The sequence below is a fragment of the Camelus ferus genome, chromosome 5 (genome assembly GCF_009834535.1).
Source record: "Camelus ferus isolate YT-003-E chromosome 5, BCGSAC_Cfer_1.0, whole genome shotgun sequence".
Taxonomy (NCBI): domain Eukaryota; kingdom Metazoa; phylum Chordata; class Mammalia; order Artiodactyla; family Camelidae; genus Camelus; species Camelus ferus.
This window is the reverse complement of record NC_045700.1, coordinates 60,935,404-60,960,874: the sequence shown is the minus strand read 5'-3', so window position 1 is coordinate 60,960,874 and position 25,471 is coordinate 60,935,404. Positions and strand designations below refer to the sequence as shown.

Below are 25,471 nucleotides of genomic sequence, written 5' to 3'. Positions count from 1 at the left end.
TGTATCTCCTAATACCTTTTGGATCCTGGCTTTGCCATTCACAAGATATATAATCTTGAGAAAGTCATTTATTTCTTTTGTAAAACTGAATGATAAAAAGAAGTCATTATATAATATATGAAATGTGTTTAACATAGTTACCTGGCAACTAGAAAATTCTATTACTATCACTCCTACTCCTACGACTCCTATTATTATTGTTATTACTATTTTATTATTGTTACTACTATTAGTAATGGAGCTAATGTTCCTTTCCAGCCATTTCTGTTCAAATAAATAGAAGTAAATAAAAGAACAAACACACACACAAATATATAAGATGACTTTCTTATATCCTATAATTTTATTTAATGTAATATCAATGTTATAAATACAAAGTGGCAGTATGTGTTTTGCACATTAGTAAAGATAAGAAATTGGAGTTCTAAAACTTCTAAATAAGAAATTATGGAATTGTATTAAACTTGAGCTAAATTCTGCTCAAAAATGGCTATAAGCCTCAGTAGTAGTATTTTGTCTTTTTATATCATATTATACCATTTAATAATGAGGCAGTTAAGAGTTTTAAATTTGATCTGGGAAGATTAATTGCTTTTCCTAAGTTACTATTATGTGGATATAAATGTATTAATTCATATTATCTTTTTTTTAAAATCATGAATAAACAAATACAGGTAATTGCCTACCTAAAAAGTTATCCTCACTGCATTTTGGCAAAGGAAGCTCAATTTCTGAATTTTGTTTGTTATTATTCAAGCTCAAACAAAAAGTGATTAGTATCAATCTTTTGCCATGTTATGTAAAGAAATACGAACAACATTTAGATCATGTAGCCATTGATCTTCTGAAGGACAAATGATGTCTGGCATTTCTTACACACCAAAATAATTTTAATTTTGTTTACTTCTTCAGCAATCCAACTTGATGTCAACTACCATTTAGCTGGGCCAATAATATTGATATTTGATGCCAGTTTTTATTCATTACTGCACCTAGATGATGCATAAGTCAAAACTTTTAGATGTGTGGTGAAAAACACTAAAGCAAGTTCTAGCTATCTGGGGAAATTGGAAAAAACAAGAGAATAGAAAATTCAGGGACATAGAACGTGGCATTTTTATTTTATATAATATTTAATTATTTCAGTGTTCCTAAATATTAAAAAACTAACTTCATATCTTTTAAACTAATTCCATACTGCATAATATTCTTAAACTGAAACTTTTAGGAAAGAAACTTTCTGTCCTAACACTTTGTGAAGAAAATAATTTTGATAGAAATATATGATACTTAAAAGTAAAGGAAAAAAGTTTGTGTAAGCATTCAAAACATAATTAGGCATTTATTTTTAAATGTAATAAATTGACAGAGGTTCTTTATTTCTACTTTGTTCTGTTCTTAAAAATTTAACACTGTATATGACAAAGAAGAAACAGCTTATTTGAGGTTTCACCCTGCCCGCAAAGTTTAACCTTCAGTAACTTCTCTAGTTGGATAGAGATGATGTATGCATTTGTAATTTTCTTCATGGTTCCATGAAAATTAAAAGCAACATGATTATGTCGTATTTCTTCACACTTTCTCTTTGACTATAAAACTAATCATTTCCATATATACACACACACATACACACATCCTTTGGATGACTTAAAATGTTTTGGTATATGTGAAAAATTCAGTAATGGAATTTCAACTTAGCAATTTTTTACTGAGCAGCTACTGTGTCCTGGGTACTGGTCTTAAATACTAAGAGTTTAGCAATGAACAATACTAAATTCTGTCCTTATGGACCTTATATTCTAGTAAGAATCAGAGACATTAAACAAGTAAACAAATGAATAGTTTCAAGAATAAGTGTTATCTATCCCAAATCAATTAAGGTAAAGAAGAGTAATGAGGTAAGAGTTGGGGCTTATAATGAAATGATCAAGAGTGACATTTAAGAAAACCATGCAAGGATTTTAAAGAAGAGAACTCAAGCAAAGGCCAGCTTCCTGAGATGGTAGAAGTGAAGCATGATAGAGGAACAGGGCATATCAAGTGGACAAGGATTAGATTAAGCAGGTGGAATATCTTACATCTAATAAGATAACTGTTAACTTAGGTTGTTCTAATTGATTAAATATGGAATAGTTGCCTTATTAGAGTAACCTCATAGCATTATCTATGGCTTCCAAAATGCTTTTTTTATACAGAAATGCCCAGACTATGAGAGGTACAATAGATTCTTTAGGCTATATAATACCTTAACTTTTTTGCCCTATAGCTCTTGGGATAATTCTTGGTATGGAAAGTAATCAATAAATATTTACTGATTAGAAAATACTAGAAAGCCAACAGAGGTCAAAACTCAAGGAGTATTTTAGAAGACATACTTAGAATGATGTTTGTTATGGTATGATTAAATTTATTTTTTACTTTTGATCTTAAAATATTTTTTAAAGTTTAAACACTTTTCAGATTTCCCATGTTTTAAGCATATATAGCTGCCAAAAATTGTTCAAAATAATATTTACTACTTTTATAAGAAACAGTGTCCTCCTCAGAGTATTTGGCCATTTAGGCAAGGGATCTTCTAGTACAATGAAATTTCATCTCATATAAATGGTTTACACAATACAAAAATGTTTTAAATAATATCAAAATGTCAATATACAATTATACACTTTTCTCTAGTCATGATTAATTATAGTCAGTCTAAACTTGCTTGTGATTTAAAAAGTTTGAAAAACTACATGGATGATAAATAGCATGAGTTTTTCTTTTTTTTATTTGGGGATCCATTTATTTTATTTTTAAATATAATGTTATTTTTATTTTTCCTATGTTTTAATTGAAATGTAGTTGATTTATAATGTATTAGTTTCTTGTGTACAACATAGTGATTCAGGTATACATATATATACATATATGTCCTTTTTCATATTCCTTTTCATTACAGATTATTTTGTTATAGGCATGAGTTTTTCAGGTGATTTTTTAACATAAAGGGATAATGTCTAATGCATCATACATTATCCTTGAATCACATAATTAGAGCAAAAAGAATTGTCACACCAATTTACTCATAAGCGTAATTACAAGAAAACCTGATTATCCCCTTTAATGTCATTTTCTCCACTTAATTGTGTGCTTGTGGGCAAATGTGACCCTGTGAATCCATACTTCAAGAAATGACTGCTAGTTAAGATACAAAACTATAGGCAGAGCAGGAGAATCTACCCTTCCTCTTCAGAAGATTTATTTTCTATACCCAGAGTGGCTCTGCAAGGAAAATGTTACATCTCCCAGCAGAGGGGCTGGAATTTCCTGTGGCAGATTTTACCATGGTTTTGAGGACCAATATGTCAATCACCGCCATGCACCATCTTTCACTTCACCCCATTTAAATGGTTGTATTGAAAAATTCAACAGTTTTTCAACTAAAGGAATGGAAGCGCCTATATCTAGCTTGCATTTGGAAACCTATTAATTATTTTCTTCTGAAATATTCAAGTTTTCATACTCATTTTTTATTAAGAATTGCAAGTATTCCTTGACTTCCTACTTGGGTGATAGTGAAGCAAAGAAATCTTTTGTTTCTAAATTAAATACTGGTGGCATCTAGATCTTTTCTCTACCTGAGCTGGAGAAAATTGAAAATATCCTGTGTGTGTGTATATTGTGTGAATTACTCAGTTAGGCTACCACATTGTGTATGTGTATCATGTTATAGTGACTTAAAGATTGGGTGAGAAGTTTGTTGGTGTGTTTTAGTTGTCTCTTATATTTCCCAGTTTAACGGAAAGTGACAAGAAAAGTTATAAAACTCTAAGCTCTATTCAGGCTTTTTACTGGCCACATTTAGTAATGAGCCATGTCACCCTCCCTCTCCCTCAAAATCTTGTATTTTACCCTCAATTTTGCTAGTTCCAAGTTTGCTATGCCAAAATCAAATAATAATGTACATCAAAATTAAATAAAAAGCTTCGAATAAAGACCTTTCTGATTTACATATGAATTTATTCCTGACTTTCTTCTTCTTTATCTAATGGATTTGAATTCAATCAAATTGAGTTTCAGATCCCAGCTACTACTTACCAGATGTGTGAATTAGAAATAGAAATTAGCAAGCCTTGGATGATCACGATGGTGGAGTAGGAGTACACGGAGCTCATCTCCACCAACAGACATATCAAAAATATATCTACATCTGCATGTGGAACAATTCTGACAGAAAACCAACTGGAAACTGGTAGACGATCTCTTATACAACCAGAGCTGCAAGAAAAATTCCCACATAACAGGGTAGTATGGAAAAAAATATAGGCATCAGGACTGGACCGTGCTCTTGGGAGAGATATGTGAAGGAGACAAAGCCGATATGGGCAGGCACTTCCCCTAGGAAGCACCCTTCCCTGCTAGGATATCCACTGGGACAGATAGGCTGGAAGGGCCTGATTCTGCTCAAGAGGAGCATGCACATGCTGGCTTTCTGGCAATCAGGGCAGAGAGAGACCTGTGCTGATGGCTGCCACCTCACTGTACTTCCCTGCCTGAAATGTGTACCAAGCAACACTGTTAGTATGTGCAGCAACTAGGCAGTGAATATTTGGAGGATGAGCCCAGGGAAGGAACTCAGTCTAGCTTCTCAGACACAGCTCAGAGGACCAGCAGTGGGTGCTCTGGCTCCCAACACCAGCCTAGCACTGGGTCTGGGATAAACAAAATGGAGAAAAGCATATGACCTTCAGTTGCTTCCAGACAGAACCATGGATTCCTACAAGGGTGGCACATAGTTTCGCTGTAATCACATGGGCCTCACTTCAATACGCACCTCCTTTGGGACAGAGCACTCACTTAAGGGCACCAGACCCTTATTGAACTTGACCTTCAGGGCTTCTACTGTTAACAACTAGGGAGAGAAGCTTACCCCTGACAGGGCTGTGACAGCCATGGAACAAAGAAGAGGCCCCACCTAGCATCCAGTGCAGGCTCTGGACACCACAACACCAGTCACAGCACTAGGAGATAATGTCCAGCACACACTGAGGAAAGATGTGTCTGACTTCCATACCCAAAACAGTCCTCGCACCAAAAATGTTGGACTTACACAGTCTACGTAGGGATGCTCTCACATAAAAACACCTCTTTAAGACCACAGTAGATAACTGTTTTTCCTAAATTCATAGAGAAAGTTAAGTAAAATGAAAAAGCAGAGGAACTACTCCCAATAAAAAAACAAGAGAAATCCCCTGAAAGAACAAGTAATGAAACAGACCTCACCAGTCGACTAGACCTTGAGTTCAAAAAAAGAAGTAATCAAAATGCTAAAGGAATTAAGAAAGATTATCAATAGAAATGCAGATCACTGTAACAGGGAATTAGAAACTTTAAAGAGGGACCAATCAAAATTAGACACCTAAATTGCTGAGATAACCAATCTAGAAGCAATGAATAGCAGACTAAATAATGCAGAAGAATGAATAAATGATCTGGAAAATAGAATATTGGAAATTACCCAATCAGAAGAGGAGAAAATAAGACAAATTAAAAAAATGAAAGCAACATGTGATATCTATGAAATGATATAAAACATGCCAACCTATGCATAATAGAGGCTCCAGAAGGAGAGGAGAGAGAGAGAAGATAGGCAAATATATTTGAAGCAATTCTGGCTGAAATATTCCCAAACCTAAAGAAGGAAACAGATATCCAGGTATAAGAAGCACAGAGGGTTGCACACGAGATGAACTCAAACAGACCTACACCAAGACATATCACAATTAAAATGACAAAAGTTAAAATATAGAGAGAGGATTCTAAAGTAGACAAGAGAAAAACAAAGAGTTACAAGGGAGCCCTATATAAGGATAGATACTGGTTTCTTTAGAAAAATATAATAGACCAGAAGGAAGTGGCATGATATATTGAAAGTTCTTAAAGGGAAAAACCTGCAACCTAGGATACTCTACAGCAATATTATCATTTAGAATAGGAGAGATAAAAAATTTCTCAGACACATAAAAACTAAAAGAATACAGCAACACTAAACCTAACCTAAAAGTAATATTGAAAGTTCTTCTCAAAATAGAAAAGAAGCAAAAATCTATAAGGTAGGGAAAAATCACAGTAGGAAATACAAATATATAAAATGATTGAAGATAACTTAAATAAGCAAGTACATAGATTTAAAAAAAATCAAATAAAATTTTGTAAAAGTAATTGTAACTACAGTTAAGAGCAAAAGGATAAACATGAAGATGTAAAATAGGACATCAAACTCACAAAATATGGGGAAGGGGAGTAAAAAAAGGTAGATCTTTTAGAATATGTTTGAACTTATATTACTATCAGTCTAAAATAGATATAGGTCAGCATACTTGAAAACCAGGATAACCAAAAATCAAAAACATATAATAGATTCACAAAAAAACAAACAAGGAACTCAAGTATAATAGAAAAGAAACCCATCAAACCACAAAAGGAAAAACAAAAAGAAGAAATGAACAAAGAGGAACTGCAAAATCAACTGGAAACAAAGTTTAAAATAGCAATATATACATCAAGAACTATTTTAAATGTCAGTGGACTAAATGTTCCCATCAAAAGACACAGAGTTTCATATTGGATAAAAAACAACAATCTACAATATGTTGCCTATAAGAGACTCACTTTAGAGCGAAAGACCAGATTGAATGTGAGGGGATGGAAAGAGATATTTTATCTAAATGGAAATGACAAGAAAGAGGGTAGCAATACTCATCTTAGATAAAATAGACTTTAAATGAAATTTGTAAGAAAGACATAGAAGAACATTGTATAATGATAAAGGTCAATACAAGAAGAGGCTAGTGCATTCATTAACATATATGCACCCAATATGGGAGCTCCTAAACATGTAAAACAAATACTAACAGACATAAAGGGAGAAGTTGACAGGAATACAATAATACTAGGAGACTTTTACACCATACTCACATCAATGGACAGATCTCTCAGACTGAAAACCAGTAAGGCAACCAAGATCCTAAATGACGCAATAGACCAATTGGACTTAACTGATATCTACACCACGTTAAAAAAAAAAAAAAAAAAAGTACATCCAAAAAAACCAAAACAAACAACAACAACAAAAAACCCCACCTCTTTTCAAGCCTGCATGGAACATTCTTTAGAATATACTATATACTAGGTCACAAAACAAGCCTCAACAAATTTAAGGGGATAGAAATTATTTCCAACATCTTTTCTGACAATAGTGTGAAAATAGATATCAACCACAGAAAGAAAAAAAAAAAGATTGTGTGGAGACTAAACAACATGTTCCTAAGAAACCAACGGGTCAACAATGAAATTAAAGAGAAAATCAGAAGATACCTTGTGACAAACTTCAATGAAAACACAACCATACAAAATCTATGGGATTCAGCAAAAGCAGTTTTAAGAGGGAAGTTCATAGTGATGCAGTCTTTCTTCAAGAACAATCTCAAATAAACAATCTAGCCTACCACCTAAAAGAGAAAAACAAACAAACAAACCAAAACCTAATGTCAGCAGAATGAAGGAAATATATTAAAATCAGAGAGGAAATACATTAGAGATCAAAAAAGACAATGGAAAAGAGTAATAAAGCCCAAAGCTGGTTTTTGGAAAGTATAAACAAAATGGGCAAATCTCTGACCAATAGCACCAAGAACCTTATAAAGTAATTGAATTCATCTTATTGGGTGCTGAGATATTTTTGTATTCCTATAAATATTCTTGAGCTTTGTTCTGTTAATTTGCTTAGAAACTGTTTGGTTCTTTCACGTCTGCTCTTCAGATTTGTTAGGTGGGACTGGAGCCATTCTCAATCTAGAGCTATTTCCCCATCACTGAAGCAAGACACTCCTTTGTGTTCTAATCCACCCGTTGCCCCTGAATCTTGAGGAGTTTTTGTTTGTTTGTTTTTGTTTTTGTTTTGGCTGCTGGGATAGACACAATTCCCAACATTGTGTAAATGCCTTTCCCTGCTTCCTCTAATCATTTCAGGTGGTTTTTTTTCCAGGCCTGCAGATAGTTTCTTCAAATGCACATGACAGTCATTACTCAGCTAAATACTGGAGGAAATTTCTCTGTAGATACCCAGGGTTCTCTCTGTGCAACTCTCTCTCCTGCTGTACTCTGTTCTGCAAACTGGAGCTGCCTTTGTCTCCTGAGACTCTCAGCTTCATCCCTTCAGTGTTGGGAGTCAGCCATGTCCCTTCTGGTTCCATCTCCCTGTGCTGAGAGCTAGAAACTGTCATGGCAGCATGTCACAGCAACCTTCTATGGCTCTCATTGTTAGTTTCCTATATCTCAGTGATTATTTTCCTTTGTTGTCTGATGTACAGTGTCTTGCAAACTATTGCTTTCTGCATCTTGCCCATTTTTTTGCTTACTTCAGGCAGGAGAATAAAGCTGGTCCCGTTACTCCATGGTGACTGACAAAGGAGTTCTTTTTGTCATCTGCTTTTAATTGTCAACAGATTTAGTCAGAAGTTATGTGATTATAATGATAATGACATTCTTTTAAAAATTTTTGGTTAGTCCTTCCTCCTACAAAAGATAAAGTTTGACAGGATGTTTGTAGGAGACCTGAAGTATAGTACTAACTGGACCATGGATTTCATGTGAACGATTAGACCAGTCCCTTAATTTCTCAAGTCTTCACTATTCTGATCTGTGGGAGACATTGATTTGAACAACCTTTATATTATCTTTCAGAAGTATGTCAATAATCATTAATGTTTTGTTTAGAAACTGAGAAAAGCTATTGAATTTGAATGTATCAGTTAGAAGGCTTTTCAGGGAAATACAAGTGTGTTTTCAATATCTGCTCTATCTGAAATACAAATGACCCATTTATGACTGAGTACTTGCTAGCAAACCCAATAGCAAAACTGAAATCTTTCCTTTGATGTGCATAGCAATGCCAAACTGAAATAATTTAACGTTGTTATCTCTTCAGATATTAAGTACTAAGCTTTAGTTTTTACTTCATGTCTCTTTGGTTTATTCCTTCATATTCCAAAATTCTTATTGCCCAAATCAACATTACAGTATGTTACTATGTAAATATATCATGAAAGACTACTGTAGAATGATAAGCCACATCAGAAGAAAACACCAAGGGCCTACAACAAAGACCTCATACATGAAAATCTGAAATAATGCCAATAATGACACTGAAAATGAAGTAAACTCACATGAGAGTCAGAAAATTCTTCTCTAGTGCTTTTAGAAAAGGCTTACTGCCAGGGGCAGAATGCATTAATTTCATATGCCATGTTAGGAATTTCCATTTCTCCTTGAATAAAACATTTCAAAAATTGTCCTTTGAGTAGAAAGACTCTCACAGATTTATTATACATTCTTCTCCCATTTACCTCCACGAATCAACTAATTTTGCACTATATCTGGCAGACAGGAAGTTGAGTCAATTTACTCTCAATTCTACCAGAATTGTGCCTTTCAATTCATTTAGTATTTGCAAAATGAAAGGCATTATGCTAGGTTTTGTGGGAGATTCAGGCAAGTAAAGCATTTAGTCCTGCTCCTTGATGAACTAGAATATTATTAAAGAATCAAAATCTCTACATAAAGTAGATAACTATCAATGTAATGCAACAGATTATAAATACCAAAGATGGCTAATTAAAACTCAATGGGAATATCAGGTATGATTCTTGAGAGAGTTCTATCAACCATTAGAAAAAGTTATGCTCTGACTGTTCAGCTATGGAAATGATTTATTAACTCATTTATTTAAATATTTATTAAGTGTATAATATAAGCCCCAAGCTGAGAACAAAAGGATTACAGCAGTACTGTCTAACAGAACTTTCTGTAATGATGGAACTGTTCTTTATCTAAAATGTCCAATATGATAATTACTAGCTACGTGAGGGAATTTCAATTTAAATAAAATTTGAAAATTAGTTTCTCAGTTGCAGTAGTTAACATTCCAAGTACTCAGCAGCCACATGCTTTGCACAATATAGGTCTAGAAGGAAAAGATATGCATGTGTACAAAAAATTACAATTAGTTGTATCAGTTTTATTACATGGTTCTTCAGGAGCAAAAGAAAGAATACCTTACGTTCTCTACGGTAATTTAGAAGAAGAAATAGTATTTGAGCCAAGTTTTATGTATAACTAATATTTACCAGAGGAAGAAAGTAAATAAGCATCTTAGCGGAAATAGCAAGAAGAAAAGGATGCGGGCATGTATATTTGAGGGATAGAAAGCAGAGTAATGTGTGGGGAAGTTATGGGAGACGAGAGGCAGGACTTTGAGTCAAAGAGGGGCTCAAATTTGTATTTTAGAAAAAAAATAGCATGTCACTAGTTTGTCAGCCATGGTATTATTGACATTAGGGACCAGGTAATTTCATTACCTGGGGGTGGGGGTGGGGCTGCTCTGTGCATCATAAGATGTTAATCAATATCCCTGGCGTCTACCACCTGAATGCCAGTGGTAGGTTCCCCTGTTGTGACAATCAAAATGTCTCTAGACAGTGTTGCCAAATGTCCTGTGGGAGGTAAAATCACCCTGGTTGAGAAACGGTTGTGAAAATGAAATGCAAAGATAACATGATTGAAAGCAGGGAGTTCACTACATGTGTCTATGTGTGAGGTGAGGAAGATCTGAAGTGAGGAATTTGCGGAGACTGGAAGCCTATCTCAACTGAGCAGGACTGGAGAAGAAAGAGGTGCAGGATAGGTTAGCATGCTCTGCTGATTGCCTGCAGTGTGGAGCCTCTTACTGAAATGGAAAAGTACAGCAGAAAACCAAGTTTGAGGAAAGGATGGACTTGGCGTTGAATATGCTGACTTGTGCTATCTGTGGAATATCCAAATAACAATATTCTGTAGGGGGTGGAGATAAAGATCTGGAATTCAAAAATAGAGATGTGAATTGGACATGTCAATTTGGGAGTCATAAGTATGTAGATAAATTGTTGAAATCATGGCAATGTTTCTTTCTGCCCCCAGCAATCTAGACTTAATGACAACTGTCATCATCTCCAACTGATCTCCAAATATAGTCCTATTAAGTCCATTCAAATGCATAGCCCAGTTTTGTTTTTATTTTTGTTTTTCTCCTGATTTTGTGTAGAATCAAGGACTTGGAAGTCCAGCGACACTGGCCCATTTATTTTCAGTACTTCTGCCTGGGTGACTTTGGCCTTACTCTTCCCTTTTCCTGGATCACTCTTCTTCTACAGCAGAACCTGTCCCTTTGCTCTTAACTCAAAGGTCATATTCCTAGTGAGATTCTCCTTGACCAAGCTATTTACATTTTTATACTCTTTCTGCTAAATATTCCTTGTCTACGATTTTTTTATTATCCATAAAGCCTATTAACATTGAACATACCACTTATTTTACTGATTTGTTTAATTTATTGTATAATTCTCAGCAGTATACAAGTTCCATGAGTCCAGGACTTCTGTCTGTTTTGCTCACTTCTGTTTATCCATCACTTAAATCAGTGCCTAATACCTAGTGGGCTCAACCAATATTGCTTTGATGAGTGAAGTAATAGGTTTCTGACTGGTCCAGGTAAGTTCTCCTGGATTCAGACAAACTCTTGCTTAGACTTATGGTGCAAACTAGAAAACCACAGGAAAGTCATGTTTACTTGGTTTTCAGGGTCTTGGGGACAAATTTTTTACTTAGTACCTGCTTAACTTTCTGAGACTTCATTCTTTTTAACATATCAATATTTATGTTCAAAACACATTACTTTTTTCATATCATATATAAAATTCATATTTCTCAGTGTGAGCTCTAAAAACTTCAGGATTTTTATACATGATTAACCTCTTCATAAATTCACCATATCCCCCCTAGTGAGACATATTAATTTCTGCTTTGTGCTCTGACATTGTGAGGTTTTTAATATTAACGATGCCCTCCCACTTTCTCTTCACTAATATCTCTTCATAATCTTCACCTATCTAAAATGCTGTCATTTCTAGAGAGCCACATTCACTTAATGGACCTATCGTAGGGATGAATTCCTAGAAGAAACCTTCTCTGATCCCACAGGCTTGGGTTAGGTGGTCAGTCTGTACTGTAAACAACCCTTTACCTACTTCTAACATTTAACTTTGTATTGTACTTGCTTGATTACTCCTCTCTCCAACAGTTAGCTCTGAGTTTCTTTTGAGTTTATATCTACTGTATCTTTTGTTCATGGCCCCAAGCCAGGGACATAATACAGCTCAGTAAATACGTGTTCCTTTCTACACATTGTCTTCATCTATTTCAAATTATTCCTCTGTCTTGTAAATTTAAATACCTGCTTGAGCAATTTCTTTGCTAATAGACATTTGTTGATATTCTATTACAGTACTATTAACTATTTCAAGGTGTTCTACCTCCATAATGGATTATGCTCTTTAAGCACTTAAGTGGGACTTCATGGGCTTCCAATTCTGCAAAGCATCTAGGTCAAGGCATGCAAAATTTTCCCTTGTTAAAATTTAAGAGCTTGGACATGTAGATCAAACTACCTGGATTTGAATCCTGAGTCTACATTCTACTAACAAAATGTCTTTGAGCAAGTTGTGTAATATTTTCAGTCTCAGTTTTCTCACCTGAATAATGTGATAGTATAACTTAACCATAGAGATGAAAGATTAAATAAGATAATAAATATGTATCACTTTGAACAAGTTATGTAGTGCATTGTTGTGTACTGTAGGTGTGAAGTAATTGTTTGAGATGTCCAGTTCCCATACCTGTGGAGCATGATTGATGATTCAATTTATTGACACCTAACAGATTGACAGTAGCATTGGGAAAAGTACATACTGACAACTGCTGACAACAGCAATCTTACCTGCATCTTTTTGGTGCTTTATATTCCATCCTTATTTAGCCTCACACTCCTTGAACATTCCCAAAATTTACCTTCTCTTTCCATTTTAATTCCACAATTGCTTTGCTTTATTTGTGCCTGTAAGATACTAAGGAAATAGTGTAACAAGCAAATGCTTAATACTGCACAAGCCTGTCCTAAGAGACACACTAATGTATCAGTACTAAAAATGTTTGAAATACTAATTTTCCTCCTAATGAGCCTAAACGTTTTATTATAGTTATACCTTAACACCAAGTTGCACGTCATTGCCCTCACATATTGAAAGCCCTGATGTTTCGAGGGCTTAATGTTCCTGCCATTCAGCTTGACGACCCCTCTTTCTTGCTCATTTTACATAGTAGAATTTTAGGAAGCAAAAATTAGATCACTTGACAGGTATTGTGTATGACAGTTTGATTTCATTTTTATTTATTCAAAAATGTTTTTTCTGATTATAACAATTAATAGATGCTAATTCTGTGAAGTTTGACTTTTGAAAATATGAAAGGGAGCAAATAAAATGACCCATCTTCTCACTTAACGATAACGACTTCTGATTTAGTTCCTACCAATCTTATTTTCAACATATGCTTTTTTTGTGTGTGTATAAGTATAAACAATTTTATTTGCTGTTTCTTTCATTGAACTATGTATATATGCTTTCCCTTGTATTAATACTCTTTGAGAATGCCATTATAATAGTTAAAATAATAGTTTAGTTATGTAACTATATGCTACAGTTATATCTATATGTATAGATATACATGTGTATCTGTGTGTCTGTCTTTCTTATTTATTTAGCAACTAATTTTCTTATGTTTCCACTCTCCTATCTTATAAATAATATTGTGAGGAACGTCTTTGTGATAACTATTGAGCTGAGGTATTGGCTTATTTAAATGTATTAATGGAAAATATATTCAATATATTTAAACACTTGCTATATATTATGCTATATTAGTTAAGAACTAGAATGTAATATATCAGTTAAAATCTCAGACCCTGAAGTCAACCAGACCTATGCTTAAATCCTCACACTGAATTACTCCACCTAGGTAATTTTAGGAAAGTCACATGACCTCTTTCAGCCTTACTTTCTTTTCCCCATAATAAAATGAGATTATTACACATAATGAAATAATACTGTAAATAGTATTGAGTATATTTTATGACAATAAAAACGGTTATTTTAGCTATTAATTATGCTCCCACCTGGAATGCAAGTCTATTTGTTTTTTTGTACTCTTATCAATATTAGTATTTTCATTAAAAATAGATTCTAATTTGATAGGAAAAAATAGGAAAAATTTTAAGTGAAAAATGCAAACTCAAACTAGCTTACGCAAAATGGGGATGTTAATTGGCTCACAAAACTGAACTTCAGACAGGGCTGATGGCATCTGATGTTTAGGTTTGGCTGGAGCCAAGACTTAAATGCCACCAGATTTCCTGAATAGTCTTAATCTTATCAATTTCCTTACTGTGCTGAACCTGGACATTAGAACTAAGTGACAAAAAACAAAAAAAACAAAACCCAAAAAACTAAGTGACGTAGCATAAGTAAATTATACATGTTTCACAAATTTTAATCAGAGAGGAAAGAGCTTATCTTTCTCAACATTGGTTTGAAAAATACGGGGCTATATTTTATTGCTTCTACTTGAGCAAGACGCCTATGCCTTAAGCATTTATTCTGTCCATGGAGATGAGTTTCAGTGAGGAGACTAGGTACAGTATATGGGGATAAGAGGCAGTTCTTAAAAGATTACAGACTTGGCCACTAGGGTGATCTTGGCCTGGAGAGTCGAGCCAACTGAATCTTCATAGGAGACTACTGTGGATGTTTTAACTTGCTCAATTCAACTGTATTATTAAGGTCAATGAGAAGGCTTTCAAGTGTTTGTTAATCTTTCCTTCTGTCTAATGCTCACTTGAAGAGCAGTTTTCCAATAGGTATGGTGTTTCTTTTCTCTTATTTTTTTTTTTATTTTTATGATATTTATGGCTGTTTTTTCAAAGTTATATAGTTAATTTTTAAATTTATGTTCTGAAAACTCCATTTGCTGAAGAATTCACAGTTAGCATCAAGTCCTTCATAGTATTTTGGTGTGGTTTCTGTCATCTGTACCATATTTTAAATTGTCCTGCTTCCATTTTATAGTGTTGCTTAATTATGACTTCTTTTTTCTTGGACACTTTTTTTTTTTTGGTAACTATTTTCTTTTTGTCTCTTTTTCACAAATCTTTCAATTCATCTATCTGCATATTCTTTTCAAAGGTCAGCTTTTGATTTTGTGGATCTGTCTTTTTAGTATTTTAAGAGTTTTGTTTAATTTTGTTTTCTCTATGAATTTCCACCATATCTTAATGATCTCTTTCTACCTTTTAATTTCTTCTGTAGAAAAGAACATCTTCAGTTGGACGATTGCCCCAGCACCTGGCGATTCAGTGTCATAGTATATTTCCTCAAGTTTTAATATTCAGTGGTGTGAAGCACATTTAAGATTGTCTCTATTTCATAGAATCTAGACCAAAAAAAAAAAATTACATGAAGTCTATATACCTGCCTTTGATAAGAAGTGCCTCCAAATTAAATTCTGATTAAAACTTATTCTCAAAGTTGAAAAAAAATTATGTTCTATGACTTTTCAAAGAAGTTTGAAAGCTCTTATATCTAGAAAGTTCTTTATAATTTCTAAGAGTTCTTTACAATTTTTAATCTTAATACTCCCTAGAGTCCTGAGAACTGTTCTTTTCTAAAAATTAAATTTACAGATTCTTCACAATTCTTACAACACATGTTTGTATATTTGAAACCATTCCAAGTTTTCTACATTCTTTTTAAGTAATAAAAGAGATTAAATATCCCACTTATTAGATTGGGTACAAGGTTATTATGTTGCTTTACCAGTGACAGCAGTTACAGAACTTTAAAACTGGCATTTGTTGCTTTACGGGTATGTTTAGGGAAAAAACAAAAAGTTTACTTGGATTGTAATACAACATGCACATTTTATTTACAGGAAGGTTGAAAATCAAGGAGTAAATGAGAAAAAAAATTTGTGTGAGCTGGTTCAAAATGATGAGGGGAAATTGTATAATAATCAAGTTACTGTGTAACATTTTAGAATACTTAGGAAGAAGATAATGAGAGGATGATTTTTGACTAGGCATTAGAGAAAATTAAGCTGGATCTGAAAGGGAAACTGTGTGTCGAATTGGAGACTGTAATGATTTACCATAAACGTTATATGTGGACCTGGTGTAGCCAGTACTCATATTCACTTGGTCAGTGGACACAGAATTAAGTGACAGAATGATGAGAATGAATGTAGATTATGAGTTTCTGAACAGCAGAACCCTCTCTTACTCGCCTCTGTGTCCCAGTCTCTGACATGAGGTAGATGCTGAATAGGTATCTCCTGAGAGGAGTATAGGCAGACCTTGAACTCCACACTGATGCCCTTGGGATGGTACTTCTGTGCTGGGAAGTGTCTGCCCCTGTTTCCATAACACTTGAATCCATCCACCCTTCCTTTTGTTTTCCATGCCTCTTAGCCAGTTACCTTCTTTCTTATCCCACTGCATGTTACAAAAATAGCCCCAAATATTTTTAATAATTTTGTCTAACAGACCAAAGTAGTCACTGCTTTCTTGCCATCCATGTTATCAGGCCCCAGGGATCCTACCTGCTGTGACAAAAGCTCTTCTTTCTCATCCATTTCGTTTCCTACCTGTTTTTATTTTTATTCTGAGTTATTAATTATCAACACAATAACTGTAAGCATTTAAAGTAAAATAGGCTTTTAGTGCAATATTTTCACATATATAGATAGCTTTTGCGTGTAGATTACGTATATCATATATGTGATATGTGTACGTATAGACAAATTACATGGGTATGTATGTTTCTGTTTTATTATATCTTCTCTATAGTTAAAATCATTAAAATGATTTCCTGAAAAATTATCTTCCAAAATTGGTGTGAAATTTTATATATTTCAATTGTCATTTTATAACATTTTTATGCCCAAGATAAGGGTATAATGAATACTTTCAGTTTAGAGGAGCATATTCTTCAGATTTAATAAAATTGTAACGTATTTTTTTGTCTGAGTTACTGTATATGTTTGTAGATATGTAATATGTATATATGTATGAATATACATTTCTCTTTTTTTAATACTGTGAAGGGGCACGTGATAGCGTCCTGCGATGCCTGTGGAGTTACAAAACTGTGGGATTTTCGGAAGCTCTCACCAATTGTGTCCATTGATGTAGGTCCAAGTCCTGGCAACGAGGTGAACTTTAATTCATCAGGTAGGATCTCTTTTGTTTAACATTTTTAACCAAGGTAACAACTTTAATATATGGTCTCCAAGTATTTTATATTTCCACTTTAGTTTTTTGGTGTTCCTCCATTGTAAATTTCTGTTCTTAATATTATACTAGAATATATTATATTGTTATATTTATCATATTATATATGTATATATGATGAAGGCATTACATTTATCACATATGTAAAGGAAGAAATAATAGAGGAGGTAAGTGTGTGCTAATATAGATTACTCAAGTTCTTAGCAGTGCAACACAAAATTTGGAGTCTGCATCCCTTAGAATCACCATCCAACGTAAGTAAATTGAGCTTTTTTAAGATAAAATAGCTAAACATAGGGAAGCACAAGTTTGGTGAAGGTAAACTAAAACATTTTAATGTAATATTTTAGTCTATAATAATTTAATAATATCTCATATTCTATCAATTTTACCATTAATTTAAATATATATTCATCTTATTGCAATTATGTCCAACAATTATTTTAATTGGTAATAGTTGTAATATTATTATTTGTATTTAGCTTTTTTTTACAGTAATATAAACGTTATCAATGAGATGAAATATTTTATCCTTGCTGTTGATAAATAGTGTAGCAACTGATAACAATCACACAATGTTTCCATTTGTCCGTTTCAAAGGTTAAAATTACAGTTACATCTTTGTCTTTAATAATAGCTTATGCTAAATAAGATATATCTGTTATTGTATGACGTATCTTTGCTATTGTGATACATGTTTTAAACTTTCAGTTTTGACAGTTTAAAAAATCTTTGGTATTTATTTTCAGTGGCTCAAAGTGGTAGAGATGGTGATTTTAGAAAAAGAAAAAAAGATAGAATAAATATAAAGAAAATAATAGTGTTCTATTTAAAAATTATCCAGAAAGTGTAAGTATTCTAGGAGCAATTCTAGAGCCATAAAGTAGTTGTGTTTCATGGAACTGGTTTCATGATATTGTCATCACATATCTGAAACATAGAATGCAGTAAGTTTGTCTTCTCAACAAACTTTAAGTTGTGTTCCCGTTGCAGATTGGTATATAAACCATACTCATAACAATTACCTCTTTTAATTATTTTTATTAATGTTCTTGACAGTAAGGCATTTACAGTCTACCAGAATTCGAACAGAAAACACTATACAGAATAAAAGATCCTAATTATGAGAATTTCATTCTATAATGTGAAGTCTCATTAATATTTCAGTTTATACTTTTTTGATATATAGAATATGCATTGGCATCACAGTTCTGAAGGAGCTTTAACTTGGTTTTCATAAATATTTTTACATCTGTAAGATCCTTTTTATTATCTTGAGGTAGCATCCAAGTGTTCATGTCCTTGAGTTTCGAACTCTGAAATTTCAAAACTTTTGGCTGTACTTTCTCATAGTTGAAGTTAAAGGGTGTTTTGAAATGCTGTACAACTAATACTAGATATATATTTTACTGTCATTATTATTAAGTATGTTGCCACTGTTTTTTACTATCCTTGTTATCCAGCCCCAAATTTCTTTCCTATGCATACTCAGGAGGCAAGCTTTATTTTAAATAAATGTCAGTTTCTATTTTACTGTCACACAAGTCAATATCATCTTAAAGTCCCTGGTGTAATAAGCTTATTTGTTTCTCCCCATGACTGCTATATACTTGATAATACACTAATATTAAAAAAAAAACTATCAGAATCAAGGGTGAAACAATGAGAAACATAAAAGACAAAGAGTGTAAGTCAGAGACCCTGTTAATGAAAACATGTCATCAGTTCGAAGGAATATAATTGCAACCTGACCTTCCCATCCCTTTGACCATTTCTTCAAGGAACATACTATAATTAATTTTAATTCTATGTGCTTGAGAAATTAATGTCATAAGTCTTTTTCTCATTGAATAATGAGAAATTTGTGCTTCTGTTGAGAGGTCTTCAGCGACTCGTCCTTTAAAAAGTTTGAAATTATATCAAAAATTGAAAGAACTAGAGAGAGCAAACATGAGGTCTAATGAAAATCTGAACAGAGAGATGAAAATCACAAATAAAATACCAGAAATTATGTTCATCGCAAGAGAGTAAAGAAAAATCAAGAGCAAAACAAAATCGAAATAGGGACAGGGACATACAGATCTCTTCTCATCTGCATTTATTCAGGAAAAGATGATTGAAAAGAAAAGTATAAAAACATATCATGAAAATATTTGGACCATGACGATAAAATCAAATCTGAAGTAAAAAGCTCAAAATATACATTCATTTGACTTAACGTTTATTTGTTCCCAGCGGCCAGCCAATACAAGCATATATGATACAACAACTGTCTGAAAAAAGCAAGGATATATTGATGTTATTAACATTTCTTCAGGGTTCACAGTAGTTGAGTTTTACCAAATCATGTTTCCAGGTCAAAATTCTGTGACAAAAATCAAATTGTTGACCACCTCGAACATGTTTTGTCACAAGTTAACTGATGTGAGGCAGGATCTTGTCTGCTGTCTCAGCTGTGCCCTTGGACCTGAGGAAACATTGATAATACACATATAATATCATATAATATATGTGCAAGTGTTGATACTATTCTTTCTGAGAAATTTAATATAAGGAATATGAGTCATTTTTAGATATTCTAAATAATCAGCATAGAAACAAAAATTTTCTCATCATATTGCTTGTCTCTGAATTAGTTTAATTGAAGGGCATCTTAAAATTATAAGGTGTGCTGCTTACAAAGAGCTGTTTCATGTACAGTGGCTTATCTTTATAAATAAGGGATTTCTTGTCTCTGCAAATCCAACACAGTATAGAAATAAATCGGAGTCAAGGTCATTAAAGACTGAAACTGTGGGCCATAACATTTGATTTCAGATTTTATGTATATTAAAATTTCCTCATTACTTATTAACCTCATAAAGAAATATTTTCTTTTTAAATTTATAAAAGTAAATTAAGTACTAATGAAATAGTACTTTATCTGTTTTAAAACTGATACTTCTTATAGTGTATCATTTAAAAAATGTATCTTTGATAAAAATATTTGAAAACCTGTGGTGCAGAAAAAGAATATAGACTGTAATTCATACCCTTACCTCTTCCCAACCTTTTAGACTTTAAGCAAATTATTTAATCTTCTTGAAGTAAGTTTACTCATAGAAATAATGGGGGAGATAATTGTCTTACTGTCTTCTAATGTGTGGCAAAGGGTTAATGTATATTCTGTAAAGAGGAAATCCTAATACAGTCTCATTTTCATGTAATATTAAAAATAATTTAAATGGTTAACTAACAAGTAAAGTTGTATATAGTATTGTATATGCATATATAATTAAAATCGAAAGATTTAAAGATGTATGAATCACCATCTAGATTTTAGCTTTTCTTTCTCTGAGAGAAATCAGCTTCACACACATTTAAAAGAGGAGTTGCTTGTGGCATAGTATTATTTACATAATGTTTTATTTGCAAATACTTGGCTTGCAACAAACACAGATTGTCTGTTTATAGAAACATACATATATTAGTATGTATTTATAACTCGTGTATTTGTAAAAGGATAAGTGTTCCTTTCTCATTAAACAGAGAGCCTCCTGGTAATATAATGCTGCACGTTTTTACAAATATACACTATCTAAATACCTCTCACTTGGCATACTCAAATGCCATATGTTTTGCCATTCAAAAATGTATTACTATTTCAGAAAATGTTAAATGTAGTGAAAGTAATGGAAATGAATTGTGAGAATTTATACATACACTTTTCCACATCTCTCATTTCATCGTGTTTATGTAGGTTAGCAATATTTTTCACTCTTTTGTAAAAGGTAATTCCAGTACATTTGTCAAGAAGTCACATCCCTAGAGATTGTAGGAGCTGAAGTTTGAGCCAGATGGGGACTTTCTAGTAGAAAGCGTATCAGTATTAGATCATCAAAATAGGCAAAGTTTCCCACCATTTGGAGGTAATCCTAAATATCCCTGACAAGCAGAACCACAAGAGAAATGCTAAAAGGGAAGAAAAAAATAATGACCCCATTGTAAAATATGAAAAGTATTAGACCCCTCCAGAATTTTTCAAAAATCATAAGATAACCCCCAAATCCTTGGTTCAAACTTGATTTATTTGTTTCTGTTTGTATAGGCTGCAGTTCATTGTTTTGTATTTAAAAAAGAGATTGCAGTTAATTCCGTCTGTGGGAAGCAGTGTAGTGTAATAGAGTAAGCGCTCACTTAGAAGTTAGAAGCCCTGGTTTTGGGTTTTGTCTCCACTCCTAAGTAGTTGAATGATCTGGGTGAAATTTCTAAACATTTCTGAGCCTCAGTTTCCTTGTATGTGAAATATTAAAGACCTATTGTGACTTCCACTTCCAGCCAAGATGGAGTAACAGGGGCCAGATTTACCCTAACACCTGAAACAACTGAAAAAAACAGAAAAAAATAATGAAACAGTGGTTTTCAAACATTGAATACTGGGCAGTGGAAGAAGTACTGAGAGAGGGGAAGTACAAAGATGCGCTCTATAGCTACCCCAGAATCCTGTCTGGAGAAAACTTCTAGGTGGTCCAGGTCATGCAACTCAGAGATGGACAGGAACCTAGGGGAAACCTGGCGATTTCCCAGAGTTGAAGAGATGGAGTGGGAAGTCTGGGAAAGCCAAGGAAGCTAGAGAGTTTGTAGGCAGAATACAAGGCAGGAGAGAGCAGCACAGAGAGTGAGCTCTGGAGATTTGCAGAAGATTCCCTCCCACCTTCAATAACCTAAAGCTAGGGGAAAATCTACCTGGAGAGTTAAATAGAAAAATCTCCAGAGCTCACAGGAGCCTAAGAATAGTTTATGCTCCCACCAACCAGGTTGGTAAAACCTTACAATTCAGGAAAATTGAGATAGAGCAGAGATTGGCAGACTACTTCCCACAGGCCAGCTTGACCTGTATTTATATACAATTTTAATAGTACACAGACAGCCCATTAATTTACATATTGTCTAAGGCTGCTTTCACACTACAGCAAGAGTCGAGTATTCACAACAGAAACCATGTGGCCTGCAAAGCCCAACATATTTACTATCTGGCTCTTACAGAAAAATTCACCAAGGGAGGATATTCAGAAGGCTCTTACCTCAGTAGTGAGGCAACATGAGCCCAGACCTCTGGATCTAGTCCCTTCGCTAATGTCCTTAAACCGTCTGAGTTGGCTCATATGAAAACCTGTTTATTCTTTACTACAATTTAATGAGATTGTTACCGTCGGCCCCCTTTTTACAGATGAGGAAATTAGAACAATAAAGACGTGAACAACAATCCCAAGGACACCTTGCTGATCAAATGTGGAGTCACAATTCAAAGCCAGACAGTCTAATTCCAGAGACTAGAATTTAGACTTTATATTATTCTGCCTCTCATTGTAATAGTAGTATTCAACTTCATATTGATACATGACATCTGTTAGGAGAAGTAATTTATTTGCTATGAGTATTGAAATTGTCGAATTAATGACCACTTGGCAATGTTTGACTCAAAACTGATTAAGACACAGAATCTTGTCACTATTTGTCAATTAGTTATATCTGGAAGAAGAAAAAAAAAAAGGCAAAGAAGATCTCCCTAGTGTTATCTGCCAGGTTTTTGATGTGTATTTACGTACAAGGCGGGATCCTAAGTACCTGTATGTTCCTCATGGGCTCTGGAACTCCAACCCCACACCTCAAGATACATTCCTATCAGAGTTATATGGGCTAGAATACGCGAGTGCCTGCAAGGCCCCCTTTCTTCCACTTATTTAAGCCCTCACCTGATTAGAAACTGAAATAAGAAAGGAAGAAAGCAAGCTAACCTCTTACGTCTCTAAGGCATAAGGCAGAGCCAACCTATGTTGCTCCTCCTAAGAGCAAATCCATTCTACCACATCAGTTTCCTGGGAAAGAGCTGCAAGGAGAAAGGATAAAATATAAGAGCACAAGGGAAACCAGATGACTCTACTCAATTATTTATAGTCCCATTATTTCATTCCCTGTTTGTATGCAAATCCATTTTGTTTTTGAGTAGAATATGGTCTTTTCTGCTCCTGGAGAAAGGAACTGGAGGAGCTGAAGGAAATCAGATTATTTGTCTCCCCTGGAGACCCAAGTCTGTGATTAATACCTGCAGTGAAGTATACTGTGCTCTAGGAACTGGACAAGGTGCTTTTTCTTTTAATCATCACAAAACTATGAGTTTGGTTCCATTTTCCCCATTTCAAAGAGTGTTGAGAGCTTTAATTACATACGTGTATTAATAAACATATACATTTGCACAGTTCTGTGAGAGCCTGAATTAATTCATTTAATCTGTAGCTCTAGGAAATTGTAAAGAAAAAATTCTGGGGATTCATAGGGATGGTTTTATACTTTAACTGTGAAAATAAAAAAAAAAAACTATCTTTTCTGCTTGGTTTTAGTCATGCTAGTCCCTGTTTTGGAAACATGTTTATTCACCTGACAGCGAGTATGAAAAATAACATGCTAATGATAGTCAGGACACCTTGAAAACTTTTAACTAAAGGTGTATTGACCAAAGGTATATTAATTCAGAAATAATATTTGTAGTTTACGAAGTGTTATGACCATGAACCTGTTCTGATTGGTCTATTGTCCATTCTGATTGGTTCATTTTTAAGTATTTAGACTGTCGTCCTAATAATGGATCATAAATTCTGAGAACTGAAATCCATTTGAGTTATGTAAATTATGAAAGTTTAATATAAGTGAAAGTTACTGACTTTTTTAAAATACAAGATTTATAAATAAATTGTTCCTTTCATTCAGATACTATGTTTAAAAGAGTGTATGCTTAGCCTAATAACACCACCATTGCACAAACTGTGAGACTCCTCTTTTGCAATTGTGTTCATAGTTTTAGGAATAATGATTTCATACCTTGAATACTCAAAAATGTCTAATCGGAGTCTGAATTGAATTTTTAGAAACATCTAGAAATTACTCACATCCCATGTGTCAGAAAAGGACATTTGAGTTAAGCACAAGGCAAGGCTCTAGAGAATAAAAAGATTCTTGTTCATCTGTGATTTGTAACATGAAATTGAGCAGGACGCTTAATCTCTGTTGACCTCAACTTGATCTTCTCTAAAATTAGAGATTTGGATTAAGTGACTTCATCAATTAATTTTACAACCTAAGTTTTACTCAACAGAGTATTGCATTTTCCCACTACTCATTAGAACGTGATATCCTGAAATTAAAATAATATTCTAATGTAAAACGTAAATGCTCTTGTATACTATTGAAAATTTTAAAATAAAATATCAAATTGTAAGTAAAACATTCTGCTCTTCCTTGATCCAAAATAAAAATACAAGTTGATATAAGATTCAATATTATTTAAAAATTGAGCCTCAAATTTAAATGACAACTGTATTGCTTGCAACACAAAATGTTTATTCCTGCGAATCTAGCAACACGCTCACTCTCTGTAGCAACAAGAGTTTCGGCAAAAAAAGAAATACATATATTTCAACATTTTAATAAATTAATAACTCAAATTCTTCTTATAGGACTTTATGAGGTAGTAAGAATCTGACCTATTCTGGTTTAATTAGAGCAGGAAATAATTTATTAATCTTACAAATTAGAGAATTTTGCAGGTGCAGTCAGCTATTGCAGCTGCAATTACCTGGATGATACAAAGAATTCACACTTATGTCATTAGATCCTCAATTTTGTGAGTATTTTCAAAACAAGCATAGTTACAATTGTATCTTAGTTCTCTAATGTCATTTTACAGCATAGAAGTGTAATTGTAACATTATAAGCACAGATGATCAAAAGGTGCTTGGAAATGTTTTCATATATAAATAAAATATCTCCTTGGCAGTTCATTACAATGCTTATGTGCTTAATTATATACAAACAATTTAAATCCAGCACATGTCCAAAGAAGTGACAAATTCTAAATTACTGTCATCATATTTAATGAAGATTAATTTTGTAGTAGTAATGTGAGAAACAGTTTTCAGATAACGTTTACACTAGTTAAATGAATATAACAATGTGTTAATGCCAAATTATTGTAAACACTTTTAAGAAATTCAAAAAGATTTCTATCTATATAACAAGTATGAAAAATTAGTTTCATGACTAGCTGTATCTTAATATCATCAAGGCAATGAAATATTCCAATGCATATAATTAGCTATGCCTGTATGTGTACGGGTATAATAAAAATTACATATACATGCTAGCATAGATCATGATGAAATATGGCTAATGATATTTTTA

General features: G+C 33.4%; 1 protein-coding gene across 6 annotated transcripts in view; it reads left to right on the top strand.

Moving 5' to 3' along the window:
• The window catches only part of SPAG16 (sperm associated antigen 16), a 779,129-nt gene that overhangs the window by 548,752 nt on the left and 204,906 nt on the right, over nt 1–25,471 (top strand). For all 6 annotated transcript variants that reach the window (XM_032479927.1, XM_032479929.1, XM_032479930.1 and 3 more), the window contains one exon: nt 17,068–17,194. In XM_032479927.1, the coding sequence (XP_032335818.1) occupies nt 17,068–17,194 (127 nt within the window). The remainder of the gene's footprint in view (nt 1–17,067; nt 17,195–25,471) is intronic.